This window comes from Eriocheir sinensis, chromosome 51, assembly GCF_024679095.1.
Source record: "Eriocheir sinensis breed Jianghai 21 chromosome 51, ASM2467909v1, whole genome shotgun sequence".
NCBI classification, from domain to species: domain Eukaryota; kingdom Metazoa; phylum Arthropoda; class Malacostraca; order Decapoda; family Varunidae; genus Eriocheir; species Eriocheir sinensis.
In genome coordinates this window covers 5,162,256-5,184,578 of record NC_066559.1, presented here as the reverse complement: position 1 = coordinate 5,184,578, position 22,323 = coordinate 5,162,256, and the positions used below count along the sequence as shown (strand labels likewise).

Genomic DNA, 22,323 nt, shown 5'->3' with positions numbered 1-22,323 from the left:
TCTCTCTCTCTCTCTCTCTCTCTCTCTCTCTCTCTCTCTCTCTCTCTCTCTCTTACTCTCTCTCTCTCTCTCTCTCTCTCTCTCTCTCTCTCTCTCTCTCTCTCTCTCTCTCTCTCTCTCTCGTTTATTTATCCGTTTTTTTCTTTCTCTCCTTTCTTTTAATATTATCCTTTCATCTTTAATATTTCTGCCTGAAGTTTGTGCATTCTATTTCACTTTTTCTTCATCCCCTTCCATATTTCCTTATTCCTCCTCCTTTTCCTCTTCCCTCTTACTCTCCACTTTTTCTTTTTTTTATTCTTCCTCTATGTCTCTTATGAACCCACTTATTCTTTTTCATTCTTGCAAATCTTCATGTTAATCCTTCTTCGCCCTCATTTCCTTATATTTTTTACATATCTGCTCATTTTTTTCTTCTTTGATATCCTCTTTAATCTTTCCATATACTCCTCCTCCTCCTCTTCTTCCTGGTCCTGCTCCTCCGTTTTTGAACCCTCTTCTTACTTGTTTCATATATATATTTTCTTTTCTTTTCCTCGATTTTCCGTCTGATTTTTCATTACAAGTTTAATCTTACCTTCCTACTTGCGTTTATAGTCTACGTTTATTTCCTTCCATTTTCATTTTATTATCAAACATGAGTCTTCCTTTCCATAGTTTCCTCCTCTTCTTCTTCGTCCTGTTCCTCCTTTTCTTAATCCTCCTTGAACTTCTTTTATATTTTTCTTTCTTTTTTTTCTCGATTTTCGCCATATTTCTCGTTAAGTATGATTTTACCGTCCCTCTCTTTTTAAAGTCCATAGTTATTTCCTCTTTTTTTATCTTATTATTCCTCTTCTTCGTCCTGTTCCTCCATTTCCCAACCCTCTCCTACTTTTTTAAGATCTTTTTTTCCTCCATTTTTGTCTTATTTCTCATTACAATCATCATCTTCCCGCCCACTCGGATTGTTGTAGTCTTTGGTTATTTCCTTCCATTTTCATCTTATTATTCTCCTCCTCTTCGTTCTGTTCCTCTGTTTCTCAACCCTCCCCTACTTTCTTATAATTATCTTTGTCTCTTCCTCTTATTTTAGTTTTATTTCTCATTACAAGTATGATTCTACCTCTCCACACTCACTCAAGTCTACGGATATTTTCTTCCCTTATTCATCTTACTATTACAAACCTACCCTATCACACTCGCATTGAAGTCTACGGCAATTTCCCTCCGTTTTCATTTACCTCGCCACCCTCACCCTTCCCCGGCACAGCAGAGCCACGCCGCGCCTAAAGTGACTCAAATATACACCGGGGGAGCGAGTTCCGTGGCGACAGATATCCTGGTATTTAATTACGCCGGGAGCTGGTCTGTGCGGGGGAGCGTGACGAGGGTGTGGGTTGTCAGGGAAACACAAAATAACACAAAGCAAGAACAAACAACAGCAGACCCTGGTCCTTACGAGGCTGTTTGTGACAAGCTACGCTAACTATCCAATCAAAGATGGAAGATGAAGGACAGCAAAGGCGAAGGAAGAGAGAGAGGATGAGGAAGAGGACGAGGGTGTGAGTAGTCAGAGGAGGAAGAGGACGAGAAGGAGGAAGATAAGGCGAAGGAGAATCTAAGTTTATATACCGGTACCCTTGGCCACAACACTTATAGCGGTCCTTCCTCCCTCTTCTATCATATCTCTCTCTCTCTCTCTCTCTCTCTCTCTCTCTCTCTCTCTCTCTCTCTCTCTCTCTCTCTCTCTCTCTCTCTCTCTCTCTCTCTCTCTCTCTCTCTCTCTCTCTCTCTCTCTCTCTCTCTTCGCCTTCTTCACAATATACGCATTATAACCAGAAAACAAGAGCAAAACAAGAAAAAACAGGAGCAAAATTACCGCCAATAGCACTCACAACGATAAAAGTAACAAGAAACAAAAGAATTATTAGTATTATTAGAGGGAAAATGACCACCGTAACCTTGAAAGCTATTCTTGTGTGTGTGTAGCCATTCATTAATTCATTCAAGCAAACATATATTTATCCATTAAGCCATCATTCTTCTTCCTGGTTTCCCTTTTTTAAACTCTCGACGTTATGCCGCTAACGCTCAGAAAGATGAAAAACAAAAAGTGAGAAAAAAGATTATCCCGCATGGCAGCCAAAAGAAAAGGACGAAAAAATGCACTCTTTGTTCGATGACGTGAAGGGAAGAAAAATCTGGACAGCAGGTGGAGGGAAGAAGAGTAATACCCTGCCTCGTTCTCCTCTTTATATCCATCCATATTCTGTCCGCAGGTGGGACGAAGAAGGAAGAGGAAAAAGAGTAGGAGGGGGGATGGGGGGCGGGGGGCAGGAAGCGCTCTTGGGTTAAGGAAGAAAGCGAGTCATAAAAAGAAAGGAAGGAGGGAACGAAAGAAGAAAAAGACAAGGAAGGAAGAGTATTGTGGGGAGAAATAAATAAAGGAGGAATTAAAAAGGTGGAGGAGTGAATTTTTGAGGGAGATTTGTCGTGAGAGAGAGAGAGAGAGAGAGAGAGAGGTGCGTATGTAGGTCACGTGCGGTTTCTCTATTTATGTAAATTCTTGTGGACTGTTTACATTGATTAAAAGTTTCTGATGAGTCTCTCTCTCTCTCTCTCTCTCTCTCTCTCTCTCTCTCTCTCTCTCTCTCTCTCTCTCTCTCTCTCTCTCTCTCTCTCTCTCTCTCTCTCTCTCTCTCTCTCTCTCTCTCTATCTCTCTCTCTCTCTCTCTCTCTCTCTCTCTCTCTCTCTCTCTCTCTCTCTCTCTCTCTCTCTCTCTCTCTCTCTCAGGTAACACCTCACACACCTTTAATACTTTATGCCTCCACCTCTTCCTCCTCCTCTTTCCTCTTTCCTCCGTCATATTCTCCTCATTTCCTCCTTCCACTACCTCCTTCCTCTCCTCCCCTCTCCCTCCTCCACACTGTCCCCACCTAACACTCAACATCACCGCATTCCCTCACCTCTCGCACCAACCTCACCCACACACTAGTGCCTCCCCTCCCATCACCCCCACTATTCTTCCTCCTCCTCCCTAACACTTACCTCAGTCTCCTTTCTGTCTCCCTTGCTTCACTACATCCACGGCCATCTCACGTCTTTTTCCTCCCATTTCTCTTCTTTCTCCTCATCCTTTTTCTGTCTCCTCTACTTTCCTGCAGCCAAGGCCATTTTTCTCACTTACCTTTATCCTCCTCCTCCTCCTCCTCCTCCTCCTCTTCCCATTTCCCCATTGTGTTCATGTCCATCATTATTTCTCTCCTCTCAGTTATTCCCTTTTCTCACACTCCTCTTCTTTCTCTCTCTTTCCCACTCTCGTTGTCCATCATTGAGTCTCTTCACCTTATTGTTCATTTTCCTTTCTCCCCAACTTTCCCCCTCATCACTCCCGATCCTTCCCTGCCTCCACAAGATCCAGACCTCTTCCTTCCTCACCATTCACCACGTCCACTCCACAAAAAGTATGATTCCCCACCACCTCCCCTTCCAGCTCACTCTCCTTTATTTTCCCTCCCAGCTTACCTATCCCCCCAGTTGTCCCCCCAGCTCATCCCAGTGTTCTCCTCCCCAGGTGGCCTCGGCTGGGGGTAGTCTGGACGCTGAATGCCGCCTCACCCTGGGGGAGCACCGCCTCAGCGCCTTCAAGACCCTACGCGTTAGGGTCCGCATGATATCCTACGTCGACAATTACCACTCCAAAGGTAAGAACGCGGCGTGGGTGTGTGATTACCTTCGTTTGTACCTGTATGGGGTTTTTTTCACCTATTTGTGGCCCTTTGCTCCAGAAGTCGACCACGTGGGTACTGGTGGCGGTGGCCGATGTTTGAAAAGTTACACCGGAATTTTTTGATTCTGTTATTTTTTTATTATTTATTGCTTTTGTAGCCTTCCGGTGCTCTCTCTAAGAAAAGTCGTTGAAGGTAGTTAATAGTCGATATGTATGTGATCGCGGGCCACTCGGTGTTGAAGGACGAACATCTGATTTTGCTCTTACGACTGAACTGACCACTAGGCCTGAGAGAGAGAGAGAGAGAGAGAGAGAGAGAGAGAGAGTAATAATGTTAATGCCTTTCTAGCCTTGTTGAATGCGTGGCGGCGGCGACTCCAAGTTTGCACATTTTCTGTTCTTGCCGCCACGCCTCGCACCCCTAATCACCTTACTTGCCTGGCCGCGCGCCGGCCGCCGACACTCCCAAATGCGGCCCGGAACTGCTACTCATTAACTAGATAATGTCTTTCTCCGGGAGGGATTCAGCTGGCCTTCCTCGGCTAAAAACTAAATAATACATATAAGAAAGTGATAATGTTATAGCGCACGTAATTGTTTATATTGGCGCCATCTTGCTTGGTTCATGCTGTCCCCCAGAGCTTATCTTTGATCCTCTTTTAAAGAGAGATGTATCTAAGTTGATACATGGTCTTCAGGGCAGCTTGTGGGTAGTCTTAGGCCACTCGGCGATGACTGAAAATCGTCTTGCAGCAGCGGGCGGGACGCGAACCCTGGTCCTCCTGGACGCCGCGCCCGCACGTTGACCATTCAGCCACCGCCTCCTCTATAGAATATTGTAGAAAAAGATTGCTGTCAAGGAGCAGTTACTCTCCCCCCCTTGAATGAAGGGGAGGAGGGGGGCGATGAAGGTTCCAGCAGTAGCCAAGATTGATCCACCGGGCTCCAATGTTCTCACCGGTACACGACTTACTGGCGATCGGGAGTCCAGCACGTGATAAGGTCGTGGTTGATTACACGCCTGACCTGTACTTGAACCGGAGCAAGTTGATTTCCAAGATTTTCTATTATACTTTACATTTTGATTAGTGTGTGTGTGTGTGTGTGTGTGTGTGTGTGTGTGTGTGTGTGTGTGTGTGTGTGTGTGTGTGCCTGTCTGTCTGTCTCCCTATTTCTGTTCGGCAAATTAAGTCTTCCCCACACCAGCCGCGTCGCCATCAGTCTTCATGAACTCGTTGTGCCGGGACGAGACATTCAACGCTCGCTTTTCCGGCTGTCATTTCGTTGTGATGACTTCCTTCTTGTGTTTGTTTTTGTTTTGTTTCCTTCTGTGGAGTATATTTTTGCATTGTTTTTTTTTTGTTTTGTTTTTTTGTAAGGTTTATTTTTCCGCGACGCTTTCCCTTGATGAGAAAAAAAGTTGGCCTAGTTCTGAAACTATTGTTGTACTTCTCTTTTTATTATTGTTGCCTTTGTTCAGTTTGCTGTTGCTGTTGTTGTTGTTGCTGTTTCAATGCCATTTTTTTCCCCTAGATCATTCATTGTCGTTTTCGCCTTAGTCCTCCTCCTCCTATTCCCGTAAAAATGACATGGTGCTGGTTATGACGGTAATAATGATAATGCTAACAATAACAATGTAAATGATAACAATATGAAAGTAATAACAATTTTTTATATATGTACTATGTGTTTATGGTAGCGCCAGCAGTGGTGTGAGTTTTGGTAGGAGTATTAGGGGTAGGAGTAGTGGTAGCGATGGTGGCGATATTGTAGTGGTAGAGGGTGCGATGATGGAGGTTGCAATGATACTAATGGAGGTGCTGACGCCGGTGGTGGTGGTGATATTACTGGTGGCTTTACTAGTGGTGATGGTGGCAGGAATATAGAAGTAGTAGGCGGTATGTATTTGACGCAGTGGTGGTGGTGGGGATGGAGGTAGCAGTAACAGTGATGGAAGCTGACGTTGGTGGTAGTGGTGATATTAGTGGTGTTTATAATAGTGATGTTGATGGTGTAGGTGGTGGTGATACGACTAATGTTAGAGGTGACAGTACATTGATAGAGGAAGGGGGTAATCGAGGAGGAAGAGGAGGAGGAGGAGGAGAACTACAACGATATCGAAAATGAATGCTAATGAGGAAAAAATAATAGTTATGGAGTTGGGTGGTGGAGGAGGAGGAGGAGAAGGAGGAATTACAATGACGACAACAATAAATGCTATCGAGAAAAAATATATAACAGTAAAAGTAACGTGGAGGTGGAGGTGGAGGTGGTGTTGGAGGTGGAGGTGGATGGGGCTCACCTTGCCTCACCTGGGCCGCGGCGGATATCGACGCGGCGGGACACAATGAGCCGCGGGAAATATTAAGACACCTCAGCTCAATAGTGTCAGTTCGCGCGAGCCAGATTGATAGGCCGCCTCACAGCCCCTCATTGTATGCCTCACCCCCCCCCCCTCCCCAGCAGCCCCTTCCCTGTCAGCCCTCTTCCTCCTCCGTCAGCTTCCTTCCTTCACCCTACTTCCTCCGCCTGCTTCTCTTTCTCAGCCCCTCGCTACCTACCTCCTTGTTCCTTCATCCAGCTCCTTTCCTTCTTCCATGGACCACATTGCTTCTTCTTACTCCTTTATCCTGCTTTCTGTGTCTTTCTTTAGTTTCTTTTACTCAATTTACTCCTTTCTTCTACTTCTCTGATTTATCTTTGTATCTCGATATGTTATTAGGCCCATTCTATACTAGCTTTCTACTGCCGACGCAGTTTACCTGTAACATTTCCAAAGTTATGAATATCAAGAAGAAAATGAACATTTGTTTATAAGTTAAATTCATCCTCGCTATAAAAATTAAACCTTTTATGCTAACATAATGAAATGACACAATTTCGATTTCTCAGTGTCAAACATCGCTGTATCAGTATAGAATGATACACCGGGTGGCAACGCGTCAGGCGTTATTGCCTCTCTTCCTTCTTTTATCTGCCTTTTTTAACTCCATTTACTCCTTTCTTCTACTTCTTTCTGCTCTATCTTTTGTATATTTTGATGATGGTCTTTCTTTTGTTTAAATCTTCATTCTTTTCTTTGCTATGTTATCTCTCTACTGCCTTTACTATCATTTCTCCTTGTTCCTCTTCTTATCAGCTACTATCCTTATTCCCTGTTTACGATCATATGTTTTTCCTCCTCGTCCTGTCCTTGCTGTCTATTGGTCCTGCCCACGTTCCTTCCTTTTCTCTTGATTCCTCTTACTACTTAACTCCCACCTCCCACTCCCTCTCCTTCCCTTGTCCTCAAATGCACTGTTCCTCCTCCTTTTCCCCCTCCTCCTCCTCCTCCTCCTAACCCCAGTACCACCCTACCACCACCATTACCACCATCACCATTTCCATTATTCACTGTCCATCACTTTCCCTTTTGCCCTACAACCTTGCATTACCTCCCTTCCTTCCTTCATCTCTCCATCACTCCTTCCTACCTATTGCCCTCCCTCCCTCCCTTGACCTTCTCTTCCATTTATCTTCTTTCCCTTGACCTGTTCCATCTGTCGCTCTTTCCTACCTCAATTTACCCTCCCTCTCTTTTTATTCCTATTTCCCTTTCTTATTTTCTCTCTTCCCTGCCCAGCCTTTCCAAACCTCTATTTCAACCTTCTGCCCCCAAAACGTTCTCCTCTCTGATCCTTCTTTTCATCCTTTCAATTTTTACTTTGTCTTGCATCTCACAAACTTTTCCACCTCTCCACCTGTTTCTCCCTTCCTATACGTTCTACTATGCATCCACTTCTCTTTCCCTACCGACCCCTCCTTTCCATATTTTCCCCTTCCTCCTTATTTTCCCTACCTACCCTTCCTTCCTCCTTACTTTCCCTACCTATCACTCCCCTCCACCTGTTTCCCCTTTCCCTTTTATCACTTCCGCCTTTTCTTCCTACCTGTCCTTCCCTTCCACCTGGTTTCTCTTTTCCCTTTACTCCACTTTCTTTTTTTACCTACCTGTCCCTTCCTCCACTTCCTCCCTGCCTCTCTCAGAAACTCAGATCCTCTCTTCACTTCTTTCTCTTTCTCCTCTGCCATCCCCTTAACGCCGCTTCCTCCCCCCTTCCCTTCCTTTACCTCTTCAGCCCCCCTTTCTTTGTATCCCTTCCTCCTTCCTCTCTTTCGCCCCTTTGAGCTTCCATCTTCTCCCTGTTACCTCTTATCCTGGTCATGATATCTTGTTCTTCCCGTTTTTTCGATTCATCTTTCTGATCGTGTTCTTTCATGATTCCGTCCTCTCCTCCCTTCTCTTGTCAGATGTGTACTGTTCCTCCTCCTCCTCCTCCTCCTCCTCATCCTCATCCTCATCCTTCTCGCTCCATGTTCGACAGGTAGTGGCAAGCTCTCGTGTGAGGCAGTTGTCTGATGCACGCCTGACTGACTGGATGAAAGGATGAATGAATGGGTGAGTGGATGGATGAATGGATAGGTGGATAAATGGGTGAATAAATGTATAAGTGGGTGAACTGGTGAATGACTAGCTAACTGATAACGTACTGGCTGGATGAATGTTTGTAAGTATTAATGGATGATTGGTTTATTGACTTACTGAAGAGTTGGCTGAATAAAAGGATAGAGGAATGACTTAGTAGCTAATTGACTGAATGAATGGATGGATTACTGACTGACTGGCTGGATGCATGGCTTATTGACTGACCGACGGGATGACTGGATAAATGAATAGATAGATAAATGTGGGCTTAAGAAGTTCGATGTCTGAGTGGGTACCTCGCTATTTGAAAGACTGATTGGCTAACATGATATATGACAGTTTGGTTGAGTGGATGAATGTCTTATAGGACTGATAGCTAAGTGGATATGTAACTTTTTTTTTATATCTGGCCGACTGTCTCTGGATGTATGGATTGCTGGATGGCTGAGTGAATGAATGACGGTATGTATGGCAGACTGTGGTTGTCCCGCTGGTTGGGGGTAGAGATGAATGGATGCTTGTTCTTCCCCCTCACCTCACCTCACCTCCGTCAACCCTTGAATGGCTCGGACTTGACGAGTTGACCGCCGCAGCGAGTTGTAATTGTCTGTCTGTTAAGAGTTTGGAGAGCCCGCCCGCCGTATGTGTGTGTGTGTGTGTGTGTGTGTGTGTGTGTGTGTGGGAGGGGGGGGGAGGACTGCGTGTTTGTGTCTTTATATATATATATATATATATATATATATATATATATATATATATATATATATATATATATATATATATATATATATATATATATTTTTTTTTGTGTGTGTGTTAGTCTGTTTGTTTGTCTACCTGTCATAACCATCTACTCACCTCATTTTTTTTTTATTATTCTTTTTTTTTTTCATTATCTCCAAACTGCTTTGTCTGCATCTCCCTCCAGCCTCATCTTTCCCTCCCTTCGCTTCCTTCTCTTCCTCTTCCTTCCCCTTGTTATTTCACGCCTGTTCTTCCCCCTTTATCGTTATCCTTCTCTTCTTGTTCTTCTTCTTCTCTTCCTCCCTCTTCCTCCTCCTCCTCCGTTAACTCCTCCTCCTTCTCCTCCTCCTCCTCCTCTTCCTCCTCCTCCTCCTCCTCCTCCTCCTCCTCCTCCTCCTCCTCCTTCTCCTCCTCCTCCTCCTCCTCCTCCTCCATATCTTCTTTCTTTTTATCCAAAAACAACTATTTTTTTATACTACTACTACTACTACTACTACTACTACTACTACTACTACTGTTGCTACTGTCACTACCACTAATCCTACCCTTCCTATTTCATACCTCACTGCCTCCTCCTCCTCCTCCTCCTCCTCCTCCTCTTCACCGACGGCCTCCTCTTCCTCCCCGTCTAAATTTTTACCTCACGTCACCCTCACGCATCTTCCCTCTCCTCCTCCTCCTCCTCCTCCTCCTCCTCCTCCCGCCGCCCCCTTCACTTTAATATCCTCCCATTGGAACACAAAAACCGCCCACTCTCGCAACATTCCCGCGCGCTGCAATATACTCACTGGTTTTTTTTCCTCTCTTTTTTTATATGCTCCGGCTGACTTTTACGCGAGTTCATTTTTCGCGGCAAAACTTGAAATTATGTCACATACCGGCAGATACAGCGCGTTTTTTTAATAAGGAAAAAGAAAGTGTCTAATGTTTTTTTGTGTGTGGGGAGGGTGTGTTTGTGTATGCGTGTGTGTGTTTGTGGGGGGGCTTGTGTGTGTGTGTGTGTGTGTGTGTGTGTGTGTGTGTGTGTGTGTGTGTGTGTGTGTGTGTGTGTGTGTGTGTGTGTGTGTGTGTGTGTATGTTCGTGTCCGGTTTCCAAGACAAGAGAAGGACAAGAATCAGTATAAGAGAGGACTAACGTAAGATTGAGAGGGAGAGAGATTGAAGGGTGAGAAGGCAGAAAAGAGAAAGAGAATAGGTCTTTCGAAGGAGATGATGAAAGGATAGAAAAGAATAGGATTGAGAGAGAAAGAGATGAAGGAAGAGGTGAGAAGACAGGACAGAGAAGGAGAATAGATCTTGCGAAGGAGATGATGGAAATTCAGAACCAAAAGAAATACTGGAAGGAAATAAAGAACAGAATTGAGAGAGTGAAAAAGATGAAATGGAGAAGTGAGGTCAGAAGAGAAAAGCAGAGAAAATAAGTCTTTCGAAGAGGATGACCTGAGGGGAAAGGAAAGAGTATAGCTGGGAGGGAAAGAAGACACAAAGTTACGAGACGAATAGGGAATAGGTCCTTCAAGAAACAGGAGAAAGAGCAGAAAGGAAACATTAGAATCAGACAACGAAAGAAGAAGACAAAGAAGATATGAGAAAGGAATAAAGAAGAGAACAGATATTTTCGTGACCTGCGATACATGCTTTAGAGGAGGAGAAGGAAGAGGAGGAGAAGGAGGAGGAAGAGGAGGTGGAGGAGGAGGAGGAGGAGGAAAAACAAGGTAGATATTGAAATGAAAAGATAAGGAGGAAAATTTGATCACAAACCGAGAAACGGAAGTAGAGGTGAACATTAACAGGTAAAGATAAGGAAGGAGAGAGGGAGAAAGATAAGTCAGTAAGACACAGCGTAATTGACTGGTGCAGGGGAGTGACGTGAGGTGCGATTGACTGACTGGCTGACTGTTGACTGGCTTATAATGAGACTTGCTTGACGCTCTCCGCTTTCCTCCTAACTAATTTGCACGTCTTATATTTTCCTCCCTTCCCTTTCTACCTCTGCTCTCAAATTTCCTCTTCCTCCGTCTTATTCTAGTTTCCTTCACCTCTCCTTTAATTGGTTCTCTCTCTCTCTCTCTCTCTCTCTCTCTCTCTCTCTCTCTCTCTCTCTCTCTCTCTCTCTCTCTCTCTCTCTCTCTCTCTCTCTCTCTCTCTCTCTCTCTCTCTCTCTCTCTCTCTCTCTCTCTCTCTCTCTCTCTCTCTCATTTTTATCCGTTTCCACTGCCAACTGTCTTGATTTGCCACCTCGCCGCGTCTCCTATGCATATTGAGAGAGAGAGAGAGTGATATCGTTTGATCCAATAACAAACATACAGATTTTAACACACACACACACACACACACACACACACACACACACACACACACACACACACACACACACACACACACACACACACACACACACACACACACACACACACGCAAAATACTGGCTCTGGAATTCTCTTTTGACTCACTTAAACATTCAGAACCAATTATCTTTTTTCTCTTTCCTTATTGATGTCCTAACCATGCAGCGTCTGTTCCTGAGAGAGAGAGAGAGAGAGCAAGTGAAAATTACTTCCCCTTCTCTGCCACCTTCCTTTCCTTCCTTATTTTTTCTCTCTCCATCCTACCTTTCCTATTTTCTTCTATTCTTTTTCTTCAGTTTTCCTTACCATCTCATTTCCCACACTTGTCAGGAGTCTTGTCTTGCTGGAGGTGTTTAATTAGCCGCTTCCTCCTCCTCCTCCTCCTCCTCATCTTCTTCTTCCTAATCCCTTAAATTACGTTTTCTAATCACATTTGCTAATCCCTCGCAGCACCCATCATTCACTGCACACTTTTCCCCCACTGTCTTCTCGTCTCCCCTTCCCCGCTCTTGTTTCCCTTTTCTATTACATCTTGAACACGCCCTTCCATCACAGAACCCGCCCTTGCCACGCCCCTCTAACCCGCACCACCCCCTCACTGTCAAATGGGCGTGGTAGGTAGGGATAGATGGGCGGGTTAGGTGTGTGTTGTAAGCCAGAGCGGGGCGAACGGACGGGCCAGGGCAGGGTAGGGACAGAGTGAGTATAGGAGTGATAGTCTTCTTTATCTATACCGGTTCTCATTGGTCTTGTGTGATGGTTTCTGCTCTTCGTGTTTGTGTGTTGTTTGTGTGAAGTCTTGAGCTCAAAGTGTGTATTGGAGGGTTAAGAGAGAGAGAAGGAGGGAAGGAGTGATTGAATGAAGGGACAATAAAGCAAAAGGAGATGAAAACGGGAACAGGGAATGAGGGAGGAAAAGTTTGAAGGGAGAGAGAGATAAAAAAAACAAAAGGAGAGGAATATTAGGAGAGGGAAGGAAGAAGGGAGGAGAAATTTGAAGGGAAGGAAAGTCGTGGGAGAGGAAAATGAGAGAGGAATATGTATGGTGTTTTGTTAATAAGACTTGAAAGTGAAAAGTTTTGGAGAGAGAAAAAGAAATGAAGGGAGGAAGGGAAAAAGACGGAGGGAACCGGATGAAGCAGGGAGGTACTTTAGGCGGTATGTTGCAATTTCTTAGTAATAATGAAGGCTGTGTGTGTGTGTGTGTGTGTGTGTGTGTGTGTGTGTGTGTGTGTGTGTATGTGTGTGTGCAAGGGTGTGGGATGCAGGTGTGAGGTTCGGACAAGTGTGGTGGTATAGGAAGAAGAAGAAGAGGAGGAGGAGGAAGAGGAGGAGGAGGAGGAGGAGGAGGAGGAGGAGGAGGAGGCAGGTGTGTGTATGGTCTGCACAAAATTAAATCTTCACACACACACACACACACACACACACACACACACACACACACACACACACACACACACACACACACACACACACACACACACACACTTGTTCCCCTTGCTTCCATTCCTTGGTTCCCCGCCATTCACCTCTCTACCTTATTTTACACTTCAAGAATTCCAACAAGTTTCTCTCTCTCTCTCTCTCTCTCTCTCTCTCTCTCTCTCTCTCTCTCTCTCTCTCTCTCTCTCTCTCTCTCTCTCTCTCTCTCTCTCTCTCTCTCTCTCTCTCTCTCTCTCTCTCTCTCTCTCTCTCTCTCTCTCTCTCTCTCTCTCTCTCTCTCTCTTCTTCCCTCTCTTCACCTTCTCTCTCTCTCTCTCTCTCTCTCTCTCTCTCTCTCTCTCTCTCTCTCTCTCTCTCTCTCTCTCTCTCTCTCTCTCTCTCTCTATCTCTCTCTCTCTCTCTCTCTCTCTCTGAGTTCTTAGCATCTTTCCTTCCTTTCTATCTCTTCTTCCTTTTTTTTTTCCTGTCGTCCATTTTACTTTCCTTCAATAGATACATTTAAGACAAGATTAAATATGTTTATGGATTGTAGTGAGGTTAGCTGGGGTTAAGTTTATAGAATTTGGCTTGTATTCCCCTATTATTATTATTATTATTATTATTATTATTATTATTATTATTATCATCATCATCATCATTACTATTAAGATGATTTTCAGACGCTTGCCGCTGCGGTCGTAAGCCACTCCCGATGATGTATATACCAGGAGGAGCGGGTGGTGCGGGGGGGAAAGGGGGGGGGGGGCTGTGCAAACTTATCAACACCGTCTCTTGTCGTCACTTTCCGTGGTACTCTTTTTCTCACTTAACACAAAAGAGTAGTTTAGCATGCTCTCAATGGACAAATTATTTTCCTTTCCATAGCCAACAACAACAACAACACACACACACACACACACACACACACACACACACACACACACACACACACACACACACTACTTCCTAATAAAAATCAGCCTCGAAGTCCCTTTAGTGGAGGGGACCAGAAGTGTTTCCACACCTCTGCTAACGGCTTCAAGAGGTGTCTTGTTAGCTCTAACTTTCTTCTTATTAATTAACATCCATTCCTATGTACATATATGCATACACAAGCGTACAAAGACACTATCCCACAACCACTTAATTACCGTCACTCCCTCACATGCCTCAGACGCATCTATTTTTAATATATCCAAAAGCACAAAACGGTCCTCTGCGCCGGTGACGCCCCGCGGGCAGGCGCTGAGAGGGGCCGCGGCAACCCTTCGGGAGAGGTCGCTGGCCCGCAGGTACGCAAGTACAGGGAAGTGCTATAGATGTGGAGGTCTGCGGAAGCGAAGGATCCCCGCGAGGAAGGGACCCCACATGGGCGGCGGTGGCAGTGGGCGGGGGACATAGATGTGGTGCAGAGCCGTGGGTAGGGGGAGTTTGGCCAAGGGCTCCCTAGACGCCATCTTGCATCTATGTCGCTCAGGCTCACCGCCTCCTGGCCAGCGCTTCTGCCTGAACACATGTTTAACACCCGGACATAAAAATGGTGTTATTGTGTTGAGGCGGAGCGCTGGGGAGGAGGCGGTGAGCTTGAGCGGCAGGGATGCAGGATGGCGAGTGACCTAACACTCCCTGTCCACGGCTGTGTGGCGGTCTACGGACGCGGAAGGGACCCCACAGTGATAACGGGGGGGGGGGAATGAGTGACGGATGGGGGAAAGGTGCCATAGATGTGGAGGTCTGCGGACGCGAAGGATCCCCGCGAGGAAGGGACCCCACAGGCATGAAAGGGGGAGGGGGGAGGTGCCATAGATGTGGCGGTCTGCGGACGCGAAGGATCCCCGCGAGGAAGGGGCCCCACAAGGGGGGGGGGGCGTAGGGTTGGGGGGGGCCACAGTTGACCATAATTGAATGAACAATCTTTCCATCTCATTGACACGCCCGAATCTTCATTTCCACCCGTGGGCAAGCAACACAAACAACAAAACACTTACAAAACTGCAACACGACAAACAAACCCAACACAGCAACAACAGAAACACGACGATTTCAGACATTCAATATTCAAACGCCTTTTGTTATTCAAAGGATCAGAATTCCAGAATTCCTTATATATTTAACACATTGTCGGTTTCCTTTTACTGCATAAAAAGGACAAAATATATATATATATATATATATATATATATATATATATATATATATATATATATATATATATATATATATATATATATATATATATATTGCATCCTCATTCATCCTCCTTTATCAGGGCACAAATATACTCAAGGATAGTGAGGTTAGTTTAGGTTAGGTTTACAGGGGCTGGCCTCTATAGTTCCACCGACCTCCTGCAGACTCCTTATGTTCTCATGTTCTTCCTTTCTTCCATATTTCTTTTCTTCCATATTTTTCGGACCTCCTTTCTTCCTATTTTCTATTGTATTTCTTCTTTTCTTCTTTATTCATTCATTCCTAACTCCGTTCCATCATTCCTTCCTCATCTTCATTCATTCACTTTTTTCGTGGTTCAGTGGTGTAAAATCTTCTAACATTTGCCATTGCCTCTTATGATCAGTCCTCCTCCTTCTCCTCCTCCTCCTTCTCCTCCTCCTCCTCTTCCTCTTCCTCCCCCTCCTCCTCCTCCTCCTCTTCCAGCTTCCCTTCCCAGGCACTATAGAACCACGTAAACATTTTTTTCTCCTCATCTCTCTAATCACGTTCTATAAAAATATCTCCCACAAAAAAAAATTACATTTCCTCCCTCCCTCTGGCGTTCCTCTCATCTCCTCCTCCTCCTCTTCCTCCTCCTCCTCCTCCTCCTCCTACTACTACTACTACTACTACTACTACTACTACTACTACTACTACTACTCTCTTTATGGAGGTTCAAGAAAGTGATAAAGAGTTCCAGGTTCTTCTTCTGTGTAAATGTTGAGAGAGAGAGAGAGAGAGAGAGAGAGAGAGAGAGAGAGTTGCATTCAGGCATATACATGAGCCTAGTTTGTATTCACAGAGCTTATAATGAAGATAGAGTGCCCTTATGTGTGTGTGTGTGTGTGTGTGTGTGTGTGTGTGCTGCAGGTAACATACTCTCACGCAGGTGTATAAATGAGCGGGACTGGCATTACTGGGACTACACCTGACGTGCTTCTTCAGGTGTTAGAATCCAAACCCGAAAACAAAGGATCAGGAACAGGCGATACCAACTTTTCCTTTCTGTCCGTTTGTCTGTCTGTCTGTCTGTCTGTCTGTCTGTCTGTTTGTGTGTGTTGTATTGTATCTGAATATGTGGGTGTTTTTCTGCCTGTCTGTCTATCTGTCACTCTCCTAGTTCATTTGTAGATAGCGTAATTAGTTCAGTATCACTTTTTCGGCACAAAGATGAAAGCAAATAAAGCCTGACAGAAACACACACACACACACACACACACACACACACACACACACACACACACACACACACACACACACACACACACACACACACACACACACACACACACACACACACACACACACATTTAGACAGAAACATATAAAAACGAAAACAAAAACAAACAGAGACAGACACCACAGACAGACAGCCCAACAAACCCTATGGTCCAAACTAAGATGAATTTCGTTAAATCTGGAAATAAACACAATCGGACAAGCAGGATATTGAATCAGTGTCTGGATGGATTGGCCCGCGCAAGAGGTGGTGGTGGTGGTGGTGGTGGTAGTGGTGGTGGTGGTGGTGGTGGTTTGGACATGTGAGCTATTGTGTTACCCTGGAAAGGATCCGATCTAATTTCTTTGGTCAGAGACGTTATTAAGGAAGAAATGGTTAATACGTGCAGTTTGTTTCTCATTTTTATATATATATAATGTTTGCTCCGTTGTCTAGTATGTTTGTGAAGTCGAGTTTATTATTATCATTATTATTATTAGATACAGTGCAATAGGTAGACTGCAAATACTATAGGTCTGTAATCCCGACGCCCCTGTAGCGCAGAGAGTTAAGGCTGAAGGGATAAACTAGAAGATAAATATTTAAAACAAACTGAAGGATCGAACAACAAGAGGAACGTCTAGAAAATAAAACAGCATTCAGATATATTCAATTATTACGTTTCTCTTATTTGCCTGTTTTGATATCGTTAAAACTCGTTCATTCAGTATCAAAGTTTGTGTATGCAAATGTTTCGGTCACAACCTTCAGCAAACACTATATCACGTAAATACAGAGATGTTAGACGAGCGTTTAGTTCATTTGCAGAAAGTCGCACCTGGTCATAAGTAACCCCTAGAAATACCGAAAGTACAGAATGCAGGAAATACAGACAGTCAGAAAATGTTGCACGATAGTATGGATTATCTTACAGAACATCGTAACTGGTCATATATTAACCCCAAGAAAAACAGAATCATTAGTCACCGTGTCAGACAAAACATATATTGAGAGAAACATGTATTCGCCTGCTACGATTTCTTTCCCTGCCAACCACCGAGCCGTGACGTCTGGCGCTCCTCAGAAACGAGCCTGTAAACGCTAACCTTGGCTGTGATGGAGGCAATTTTGCGGCGACGACCTTCACGACCCTCAAGTGTCACAAACTTTTCTTTATTATCTATCTCAGTTTTCCACGTAATGGGTCGTCAACTTTTAGCTGGTTTCGCTCATCCAATGTTTCTTCCGCATGATCAGCTGCACACTTAAGGGATTGGTTTCGTAGGTTAAGGCAATTATTTTCGTATTTTTATATTTCTTGGATAACTTGATGATACAGAACTTTGCCTTCCGAAATGTAAGGCTTGACCAAAGTTTTACTGGTGTGTTGTGTTACGTTGTCTATTTCGAGAGAGAGAGAGAGCGCATGCATATTTTTTTTTTGTGTGTGTGTGTTCGATCCTGGCTTCATCTGCACTCTCTCTCTCTCTCTCTCTCTCTCTCTCTCTCTCTCTCTCTCTCTCTCTCTCTCTCTCTCTCTCTCTCTCTCTCTCTCTCTCTCTCTCTCTCTCTCTCTCTCTCTCTCTCTCTCTCTCTCTCTCTCTCTCTCTCCCCCTCTTTCTCCTTCTATCACCTCCCTTTACACACACACACACACACACACACACACACACACACACACACACACAATTCCTCCCACTCTCTATCCGTACAATCCCCGTCGGCTTACGAGTTCATAACCCTTTTTCCCCTCGCTGCCCTCGCCCCCTTTCCCCTCTTCCCCTTTAACGCGCCTCCCCTCTCTCCTAAGCCCCCTCCCCTCATCCCCCCTTGCGCCCACATCACCATCGCATACCTTGTACCTCTTGCCCTCTACCCCTTTCTACTTCTCCATCAATCCCCTCATCCCCCCTCACCTTCACCCCTCCCTTCCCCTCATTCACTTACCTCCCCCTCTCTATCTATTTACTTCCCCTACCATTCCCTCTTCCCCCTCACCTTTTCCCTCCCCTCTTTCACTTACCTTTCCTCTCTATCTCTCTATCTACTTCCCCTCCCCATTCGCTCTTCCCCCTCTCTCCCTTTTCTTTCTCCTCACTCCTCTTCCTCCCCTCTCTACCTATCTACTTCCCCTCCCATTTGCCCTTCCCTCTCTCTCCCCTCACCTGTCCCCTCTCGCCCTCACATTTCCCCTCTTATTCCCAGGCTTGTCGGAGGATAAAGGCGATAATTGCATGCAGATAATAGTTAACAGGTACATGGAAATAAATGGGAGAGAAAGAAAACGAGGCAGAAGCTGGAAAGTATGGGTGACTAAAATAAAGAAAAATGTAGTGGTTTATATGTAGACTGAGAGAGAGAGAGAGAGAGAGAGAGAGCATATTTGTGCCGTGATAAAGGAGGATGAACGAGGATGTTGTATTAGTTTTCTGAAGCTCTCATCATACGCGTAGATTATGTTTTTATCGTCGCAAAATACTGGCCATTAATTTGAATATCGCAGGTGATTACCGTATACACAGACTCTAATTGAAATGAATGTTAAATATGCACAAGTATATCGCCAATGCCACTCTTTGCTTGTTTAATATTGTGTTGCGTTCTTTTTTAATGAGGACACCCGCCAACACACGTACACACATGCACCCAGGCATATACATCCGTTGATACATAGGCCTAAGGTCCATATTTAAATGCTGTAGCAGTCGTAAGAAAAGTTGGAGTAGTAAGACTAATTATTGTTACCCCCCTCCCTTCCCGCCCTCCCCCCCCTGTGGGTTCCCTTCCTTGCGGGGATCCTTCGCGTCCGCAGACCGCCTCATCTATCTCACCGGATGTGGCTTACGACCGCAGCGGCAGGCATCTGTAAATCATCTTTATAATAATAGTAACAATAATAATGATAATAATGATAATAATAATGATAATGATAATAATAATAATAATAATGATAATAATAATAATAATAATAATAATAATGATAATAATAATAATAATAATAATAATAATAATAATAATAATAATAATAATTATAATATGGCATAATTATATACGATTTACTGTTCACAGTCGTCGTTTTCTGTTTTCAATTGTCTTGCTGATGAACGAATTTTAACATTTTCATTTGTTCCCGTCGCTGTTGAATTTACTTTTTTTGTCTCGCGATGAGGGTTGACAACTTTACAACGGTCACAGTCATTGCTTTAACAATTACTATTTAGGATCTCTCTCTCTCTCTCTCTCTCTCTCTCTCTCTCTCTCTCTCTCTCTCTCTCTCTCTCTCTCTCTCTCTCTCTCTCTCTCTCTCTCTCTCTCTCTCTCTCTCTCTCTCTCTCTCTCTCTCTCTCTCTCTCTCTCTCTCTCTCTCTCTCTCTCTCTCTCACATGGTAAAAATAAAAATAAAATAAAAAATAATCACATCTTAGTGTCGAGAAAATAATTGCTTGCGCTGTTAATGGAAATGAAACACGAGATTGGAAAATAGTGAAGCGAGAGAGAGAGAATATTGGATAGAGTAGAATGGAATAAAGATGTAATGTGGTTTTAGCAGTGACAAGGGAAAGATAATTGAGAGAGAGAGAGAGAGAGAGAGAGTAACGATAAAGCTGAAAGAGAACGAAAAAGGAGATAAAAAAAACTGATTTCGAATTTATTAAAGACTGCGAGCTGTATAGAGTTTGTAACCAGATAGATAGATAGAGAGAGAGAGAGAAAAAAAAACACCACCAACCCAGACACAACCATCCAGACTGCCAGACGGATAAGAACACTGATCATGCCTGTAATACGAATCGCATCTTCTTTTATTTTCCCTTTTTCTACCATAACGATGAGGCGGATAATCAATCATGCGTCGCCTAAAAGTCTGTCTGCTCTTCTTCCTCCTGTGACCTTGACCCCCCTCCCCCTCACCCCCCATTGAGGAAACAAGAACCACCATGAACTTGTCTTAAAAGTTTCCTTGAGATTCGCCAAGTTATCGAGTTCTTTTTTCTCTTTTTTGCCTGTGCATGAGAGAGAGAGAGAGAGACTGATTTGAAAAGTTTGCGAATTACTATTGTTTCCCTTGTTTTTTGTTGTTGTTTCATGGATGTTGTGTTAGCTTTTTGTACTTGTTTCTGTCATTTCTTTATCTACATATATTTACTTGTCGAACGCAAATAAAATAGACCATGGTTAGCAAATTTCTGCATCTTCTTTTGTTCAAGGTTGGTCGCTATTCCTTTCGACTAAAAATAAAAACGATACATTATTAAAGGGAAACTTAATAACCCTCCTAAGTATGAAAATGAGAAATGAGGGGGAAAATGAGAGAGAGAGAGAGAGAGAGAGAGAGAGAGATTGTGTTTATATACCCTCTCATTATGTGTCACTATATCTTCATCTCCTCTCCTCACTGTACTTGTAACGTCTGCACTCCTCTGACTTCACTTACTTACACTTACTCTACTTACTCTAATTACTCCACTTACTCCATAAACTCCCCTTACTCCACTGCCCTCTCCACCTTTTCATTAGCTTGCTGAGGGAAGGTTAGCCGGATAATCATTCAGGTGTTAATAAGGAAATGGATGGAGTGTTGGGGTTGAGTTAGTGTGATTGCGTTGAGAGAGAGAGAGAGAGAGAGAGAGAGATAAGAAAACAAACTTCCTGACTGACAAGAGAGCATAAAAGAAGTTAAATCACTCACTTGTCAAGGTAATTCATCACGAGCCCTCCCATATCTCTCTCTCTCTCTCTCTCTCTCTCTCTCTCTCTCTCTCTCTCTCTCTCTCTCTCTCTCTCTCTCTCTCTCTCTCTCTCTCTCTCTCTCTCTCTCTCTCTCTCTCTCTCTCTCTCTCTCTCTCTCTCTCTCTCTCTCTCTCTCTCTCTCCTACTCCTTCTCTCCCTTCTCCTTCCCCTCTCTTCCTCTTGCTTTCCCTCCTTGCCTGCCCGTTCCTCTTTTACCCCCTTTTTCCCTCTCCCTTTTCTTCCCCCACACTCCTTCCCTCCATGTCTACCCCCTTTACTCTTCCTCCATATCTTCCTCTTCTACTCTCCCTCCTTCCCTCCCTCCTCTGCTATCTCCTAACCCACCCTTACTCTCCCTCACCATTTCCCTCACCCTACACTTTCCCTCCCCTTCCTCTTCACCCTCCCTCCCCTCTCTCTTTCCGTACCATCCGATCCATCCCATTCTGCAGATTGAAAACTAACAAAATTTCCACGCAGCCCCATGAACTCTAATCTGTAAATCCCGGTGAAAACTTAGATTACGGAAACAGAAGCAAACATAACTCTGTGCAAAACGGACGAGGGAGAGCACACACTAATCAGATCGGGAGATAACGAGAGAGAGAGAGAGAGAGAGAGAGAGAGAGAGAGAGAGAGAGAGAGAGAGAGAGAGAGAGAGAGAGAGAGAGATACCGTCATGCTAGCGAAAAGAATGCAGGAATGTTTATTTATTTATTTAGTTTGTGTGTGTGTGTGTGCGTGTGTGTGTGTGTGTACAGAGGGGCCAAGGTCAATCAATTTTAGTAAGCTTATCTATCTCCTCTTCCTCCTCCTCCTCGTCCTCCTCTTCCTCGTCCTCATCCTCTTCATCCTCGTTCTTTAGCTTTATTTTCTTCGTCCTCTTCCTCTTTCTCCCTCCCTCTTACTCCTCTTCGCTCCTCTCTTCCTCAATCAACAAGTTGTCCATAAATACACAATGGATAGAATAAGATATAAATTTAAATATGTAAAGAAAAGGAAATTACTGAAAACAAAACAACTGAAAACGAATCAAATTTTGCTTCCTCTGTATTTTATTAGTGTTTTATTTTGCACTTCTTAAGCATAATCTCCCTCCCTCCCTTCCGTCTCCTCAACTCTTTTTTTGATGTTGGGCTTTATGCATTTTCTCCTTTCAAACCAATATTTAGTTCTCATCATTTCTCTTATTTCAAACCCTTCCAGACTCTACATAGTTGGTTTGGATAGATTTGTTTCATTTCGTGTCCGTGAGATCAAAACAACAGTGAAAACGGTCGTGTGTGTTTAAGCTAGGTTAGGGTAGGTGCGTTAGGTTAGGTTCGCTAGTTAGGTTAGGTAAGCTAGGCTGGGTTAGGTTGGTTATGTTCGTTAGGAAAGAGTGTAGAGATTAAAACATTTGGGAAAGTGTCCAGGGAATGCGTGAGTGTAGGTTAGGTTAGGTTCGCTAGTTAGGTTAGGTATGTTAGG

At 44.1% G+C, this 22,323-nt stretch overlaps 1 protein-coding gene across 1 annotated transcript in view; it reads left to right on the top strand.

Moving 5' to 3' along the window:
* The window catches only part of LOC126982591 (uncharacterized), a 207,982-nt gene that overhangs the window by 148,326 nt on the left and 37,333 nt on the right, over nt 1-22,323 (top strand). The window contains exon 4 of the mRNA XM_050834765.1: nt 3,558-3,687. Coding sequence (XP_050690722.1) covers nt 3,558-3,687 — 130 coding nt within the window. The remainder of the gene's footprint in view (nt 1-3,557; nt 3,688-22,323) is intronic.